Here is a 7,011-nt window from a genome sequence, read left to right as displayed (position 1 = left end):
ATTGACATTCTCAACATTCCGGGCAAGGGCCTGTGTCGAATACGGCGTGTCTGCCCACAAACGGGCCCTTGGGCACCGTGTGAGTTTGGATATCGAATCTAAAAACGCCCCCCTACAAACTACTTTCCCTTGGTTGTGGAAATTGTGCCTTTCGGGTATGGCTGTTGTTAGACAACCTTCCCCTTGCCTCGGCGGGACAGAGTGACCACCGGCCAGCGTTCCGAGTCGATTCCCAGTGTCTGTGTGGGTTAGAGAGACCCCGGCAGCGTTTAGCAAGGTGTATGTTGTAACCCTCCTACCCCTGTCTGGGCCAGGTCACATTGACCCGAGCCCTGTTGTAAGCCCTGCGTTATGAGTTGTTCCCCTCTGTTCCGGGGGCCTGGGGTCAGAGTGACCCCGGCGGCGTTAGCAAGGTGTATGTTGTAAACCCTCCCCTCCTACCCCTGTCTGAGCCGGGTCGGAGTGACCCGGGGCCTGTGTTAGGAGTTGTTCCCCTCTGTCTGGGCCGGGTCGGAGTGACCCCGGCAGGGACCAGTTGTCCCCACCAACTCTGTGCACGACCTCGGTGCTATCACGCGGGTAGGCCAGCCGAGCGTCCCGGATGGGACCGAAGGGGCCAAGGGCCGAAGGGGCGAAGGGGCGAAGGGCCGAAGGGCCGAAGGAGCAGGCAGGGCCGACCACGCGCCTCGTCCATTCGCGTGCCTCGTCCCATTCACGTGGCCACCGTAAGCAGGGCGTAGAGAGGCTACTAATATTGTCAGGAAGAAGAAGAAGAAGAAGAAGAAGAAGAAGAAGAGGACGACGACGAGGACGACGACGAGGAGGAATACGACCCCGCCGAGCGTGAGCCCTCCGCCTACGACAGTAAGCAGGGCGTAGAGAGCCTACTAATATTGTCAGGAAGAAGAAGAAGAACAAGAACAACAACAACAACAAGAACAACAACAACAACAAGAAGAACAAGATGAGGACGATGATGAGGACGACGACGAGGACGACGGCGACGAGGAATACGACCCCGCCGAGCGTGTTGCCTCCGCCTACGACGCCTCGCAGTCCCGGTTTCAGCGCGGCTCAGGTCCTGGAACAGATATCCTCCAGCGTCGACCAAGAAGACGAAGAAGACTACTGCGATTCCGAAGAGGAGGACGTTTCGGAAGATGAAGACGGTGAGGAATACAACCCCGAGCGCGACGCGGACGACTACGGAGACGACTCGGCCTCGCGGTCGAGCTCCTCTTCGGAGGAAGATCCGGAGGAAGAGCCGGAGGAAGAGCCGGAGGGGGACGCGGCCGCTGTCCGAGAGCGAGACAGAGAGCCAGACAGAGATCGAGCCAGAGAGCCAGAGCGAGAAAGGGAGACGTTGCTGTCGAAAAACGGCAAAATCAAATGGTCCTCCGCGGCCTATCGCGGCCCGGACCGACCCCGCGCCATCCGCCCGCCCTGCCCCGCCGTGACGCCGGGCCCCACGGCCTACGCCGCGTCGCGAGCGCTCGACATCGAGTCCGCCTTCCGGCTGTTTGTCACACCGGCGATAGAAAGGATCATCGTGGACATGACCAATCTGCAGGGGGTGAGAAAATACGGAGACGGCTGGCGACCCATGGACTCCACCGACCTGCGCGCCTACGTAGGGCTGCTGATCCTAGCCGGCGTCTACAGGTCCCGAGGCGAGGCCGCGGCCAGCCTGTGGGACGCCGAGAGCGGCAGGACCGTGTTCCGCGCCACCATGCCGCTCAAGGCGTTTCACAAGTACTCGAGGCTGCTGCGATTCGACGACCGCCAGTCGAGACCCGCGAGACTCGCCACAGACAGACTGGCGGCCGTGAGAGAGGTGTGGGACCTGTGGGAGGAGCGGCTGCAGGCCCTCTACAACCCGGGGCCCGAAGTGACGGTGGACGAACAACTGGTCCCGTTCAGAGGTACCGTCTATGCATCTGTGTACGTACGCGTGGCGTAGAGAGCACGGGCAGTCTATGTATCTGTGTTTGTACGCGTGGCGTAGAGAGCACGGGCAGTCTATGTATCTGTGCATAGAGAGCGGTAGCAGTCAATGTATCTGTGTTTGTACGCGTGGCGTAGAGAGCACGGGCAGTCTATGTATCTGTGTTTGTACGCGTGGCGTAGAGAGCACGGGCAGTCTATGTATCTGTGCATAGAGAGCGGTAGCAGTCAATGTATCTGCGTATGTACGCGTGGCGTAGAGAGCACGGGCAGTAGTAGCACGGGCAGCGGTAGCAATCGGCAGTAGTAGCAATGGGCAGCAGTAGCAATGGGCAGTGGCACGGGCGGCGGCGTCGGCGGCTGCGTGTAACGTAAACGCAGTGCGCCCCGATGGTGAGCCGGTAACTCATGACGCTGCTAATCTCCTGCTAATCTCCTCTCCCTCTCCTCTCCCTCTCCTCTCCCTCCCCTCTCCCTCGCCTCAAGGACGCTGTCCTTTCCGACAGTACATTCCCAGCAAGCCGGCCAAATACGGCATCAAGTCGTGGGTGGCCTGCGACGCCAAGTCCAGCTACGCTTGGAAGATGCAAGTGTACACCGGCAAGGCGGCCGGCGGATGCCCCGAGAAGAACCAGGGCGCGCGCGTCGTCCTCGATCTGACCGAGGGACTGCCGGCCGGTCACAACGTCACGTGTGACAATTTCTTCACCTCCTACGAACTCGGGCAGCGGCTCCTCGAGAGGAACCTCACCATGGTGGGCACGGTGCGAAAGAACAAGCCCGAGCTCCCTCCCGCGCTGCTCCAGTCCAAGGGCAGACAGGTCTCGTCCTCCAGGTTCGCCTTCACGCCCACCGCCACTCTAGTGTCCTACCTGGCAAAGAGAAATAAGAACGTGCTGCTTCTGAGCACGCGGCACGCGGAGCCCGACGTCAGCGATCGCCGAGACCGGAAGCCGGCCCTCATCCTAGACTACAACTGCAACAAGGGCGGCGTGGACAACCTAGACAAGGTGGTCGGGACCTACAGCTGCAGACGGATGACCGCCCGCTGGCCCCTGGTCATCTTCCACAACATCCTCGACGTGTCCTCCTACAACGCCTTTGTCATATGGCGAGAGATCAACCCCGACTGGATGCCCGGGAAGCGGAACAAGAGGAGGGTGTTCCTGGAGCAGCTCGGAAAGGCGCTCGTGAAGCCCTTGATCCAAAGAAGGCAGCGTCTCCCCCGCACCGAAGCCGCGTCCGCACTTGTCAAAGTCATACGTGGCGAGCGTGTATCCGCCGAGGCTCGTCCGCAGGCCCGCGAGCGAGCCGCCGGCCCGGCCGCTGCCGCCACCCCGGCCGCCCCGCTGGGGGCGAGTAAGAGGAAGAGGTGTCAGGTCTGCCCACCCAAGAAGGACGCCAAGACACACACAGCGTGCTGCAGGTGTAAGAAATACATCTGCAAAGGCTGTTCACACCCATACTGTCACACTTGTGCCCACTGGGCCTTTAGCCAAGACGGGACAGAGTGACCCGGGGGGGGGGGGGGGGACACTGTGTGCTAGGCATAATAGAAGGACAACGGGAGGGTTATGTAACAACAACCATACCCAAAAGGCACAATATCCACAACCAAGGGAAAGTAGTGCAGGAGGGGGGGCGTTTTTAGAATCAATACCCAAACTCACACGGGGCCCAAGGGCAGTACGGGGGACAGCCTGTCACTTCGCACACAGGGCCCTTGGCCGTAATGTTGAATCTGTGAGTGTCCACCACAACCTCTCAGTTATCCAAAACTTTATGTTGTATCCTGTCTGTGGAATTTGGAGGCTGTGACAATAGATCCAGCTTTCAGTAGTGTAGCAAACCACGTATCAGTTATCCAAAACTTGATGTTCTAGCCAACGCACTAATACAGGGAAGTACTTATAAGTCAGTTTGGGTTGTTACAAGAGTTTACATTTATCAACACTGGGGAAGAGGCATCAGCTATAACAAGTAGGACTATTATGGGTAACCTGTTCATCTTCGTTGCAACAATCCACTTGTCTCTATGTATGCATCTGTACGAAAAGCACAGTGTAATCAGTGATGGACCTGTGCTTGAAGAAGACTACCTGGGTGTGGATGGGGGACTTGACCTTGACGGAGAATATCGTGGTATGGATGGGGGACCTGAGTTTGACGGGGAAAATGGGGTTATGAACGGAGGCCCTGAGTTTGTGAACGGAGGCCCTGAGTTTGACAGACCCGGATTACAAGGAAAATCTAGAGTGGCCCGCTCTATCCAAGGTGGTTCGGATGACCACTCTATGCCTGACCTCATTGGGGTAGAGAAAGGTTATTGCTACAGGAACATTTGTAGGCAATTTGACACCTGGAACGTTACTTACCGGGTGACATTGATGAAACCATACCAAGTGTATAAACTTGATGGTAAATGTCTGCCTATCACTCTAGTGCGCTACTACGGAAAAGGAAAGCCTGACGTCTCAGTGTTCTCTGTGGTGTTTAACTGGAAGACAACGTCTACTCAGTCTCTAATACCCAGTGGATCACAATACAAGGCAGGTGTACAGATCTTGGTGAATTGTGCATCTGGAAGAGACATGGATGGTCCCGGAACAGCCGTGGTAGATCGGCCTTACTACGCAGCCTGTCCTGTGGACTGTACCGGATACAACGTGAACACTGGTGCCAGACTACATTCCCTGGGTCTCAGTGTACTGAAGACTGAAGGTGTGAGGATGATGGACTTGTCATCGGTGTCACTGAATCTGACACTGCTCCGAGAAAGTATGGGGGAGATGTAATTATCCTAACAGTTGAAATGTTATATTGTATTCATTTGGTACTATGGTGATGTGGACCTCTTTTATCAATAAAGTACAGTTGGTAACACTTGACAGTTGCTTGTCTGAGCATACTTTATTTTTTTTCTTGCATTCAACAGCATTATAAACTATAACAAGGCTACCCAAGCCCTCACAGTGAGCAAGCCTGGAAGCCTTCTAGGCTCCTGCGGCTTCTGTCAAGCTCTGTGTGTTTGATGAGGCTTTCCTTAGGCCCGCCCTATCATGACTCAGTCAGCAAGCATGGAAGCCTTATAGGCTCCTGTGGCTTCTGTCAAGCTCTGTGTGTTTGATGACGCTTTCCTTAGGCCCGCCCTATTATGACTCAGTCAGCAAGCATGGAAGCCTTATAGGCTCCTGTGGCTTCTGTTAAGCTCTGTGTGATTGATGACGCTTTCCTTAGGCCCGCCCTATCATGGCTCAGTCTGCAGAACTGTGGGTCTTTGACAATAGGGGCCAAAGCGATATATTAATGACCATACTGACGTCTCTCAGGAAGCAGAACAGAGTGTATAATGGCACATGGGAAATCAGAGTCTTTCTATACACTCAGATATTGTAATACAGCAAAGGAGAATGACAGTAGCGACGACTCGGACATTGACTTTGTTAGTGGCAGCACATGCAGAGAGCTGCAGTTCAACCCTGTTACAGTTGAAGATGCCCAGCTGCTGTGCACTAGCTGAAGGTGCAGTGCAAGAAGATGTCTCTCAGTCATACTGCGTCTGGTGTTAGGTGCTCCGTGTAAGAATGTGAAAATAAAAGGTGACGGAAATTGTTTCTTCAGAGCGGTCAGTGAAGCACTATGTGGTACAGAGGAGTACCATGAGCCAATTCGAAATGCGGTGGTGCAGCAGCTACAGAGCAAACAACATATGTATAGGACCATCCTGAGAGTGTGTTACCGTTCAGTGTCAGAGTACATTACGGAGTCCAACATGAATTGTTTAGGTAGTTGGGCGACCGAAGTGGAGATTCAAGCAGCTGCAGACATGTTGGGGGTAAGCATATATACATACTATACCAACCGTTGGATTGAATACAGATCTAATGGTTTAGAGGTGTCTAAGCAGGGCATATATTTGGAGAATAGTCGGAACCATTACGAGACAGTCGTTTGTGTCAAGAGGCCTCAGACTCAGTCTTGTTACGGTTACTGCCAGGGTTATGAGATTGGGAACAGCCATATACCACAAGCAGTTAGGTCCTCAGGCTCCAAATCATCTGATTCCGAAAGCAGTTCGGGAGCGGACATGGCAGGTGACTACGAGGATTGGATGTGTGATGATTATCAGGACAATTGTCAAGAGGACTATACCCATAACCGAGATACTCCCGGTGCTGACATGGAGGATACCAGAGACCAAGAGGCTGAAACCAGTCCCCGTTCAACCGATAGTCTTGTGGACTACGACATTTACGATTCCGAGGAGTCAGACTACGAGGTCCACACCCAAGACGTCGACAGTGAACAGCTCTACAGTGAACAGGTTGACGACGAAGAGGTGGTCTACTGTGAAGAGGTCTATGGTGAAGAGGTTGACACCGGCGCTGTCGTGGAATGTGAAGAAGTCGATGATGACGAGGTGGTGGACTGTGACGACGTGTACGATGAAGAGGTTTACGACGACGAGGTGGTGGACTGTGAAGACGTGTACGATGAAGAGGTTGACGATGGCGAGGTGGTGGACAGCAACGAAGGCTACAGCGAAGAGGGTGGCGAGGTACAGGTTTACTGTGAAGATGGTCACGACTCGATTCCAGCTGTGGAAGATTCGAGAAAGCAACATTCGATGGAAAGCATGCTTAGTTGGTCTATACTGAACACATCATGGCATTCCTTCCTAGAATGGCTGGGGGAGCGCTGGTGGGGATCAGTCTCTAAAGAGCAGATTATCACATTCATGGATACATCTAACAGTCGCAAAGGGGACATTGTCGTCGCAGCACACTTCGGTGGCATGCAAGGAGGAGTGTGTTCGATTATGGTGAAGACACAGGATTCAGTCATGACCTTTACTGTTGTTATTAGTCGAGGCAGGTACATCTGTACCGATATGGTACAAGGTCTATTTTCAACTCCTATTGACATTATGAAAGTTCTGGTGCGTAAACTGGGAGAAGGACACTTGCTACGTAGACCCAGGTGGATGGCTCATAACCCCAAATACTTTGCTATGACACAAATTGTGGACGAGCTGCGTTATATTGTAAAGCTGATAAAAGGCTCATG

The 7,011-nt window shown here is 54.1% G+C and overlaps 1 protein-coding gene across 1 annotated transcript; it reads left to right on the top strand.

The window, feature by feature from the left end:
• The first annotated feature begins 601 nt into the window (after positions 1-601).
• Positions 602-4,739, top strand: LOC129867237 (piggyBac transposable element-derived protein 4-like). The gene is made up of 5 exons (XM_055940515.1): positions 602-725; positions 1,347-1,922; positions 2,431-3,323; positions 4,002-4,287; positions 4,387-4,739. The coding sequence occupies exons 1-5, from the start codon at positions 602-604 to the stop codon at positions 4,737-4,739; spliced, it is 2,232 nt and encodes a 743-aa protein (XP_055796490.1).
• The last annotated feature ends 2,272 nt before the right edge of the window (positions 4,740-7,011 follow it).

This window comes from Salvelinus fontinalis, chromosome 2 (assembly GCF_029448725.1).
Source record: "Salvelinus fontinalis isolate EN_2023a chromosome 2, ASM2944872v1, whole genome shotgun sequence".
NCBI lineage: Eukaryota > Metazoa > Chordata > Actinopteri > Salmoniformes > Salmonidae > Salvelinus > Salvelinus fontinalis.
The sequence above is the reverse complement of the archived record's forward strand: the minus strand, read 5'-3'. Positions and strand labels throughout refer to the sequence as shown.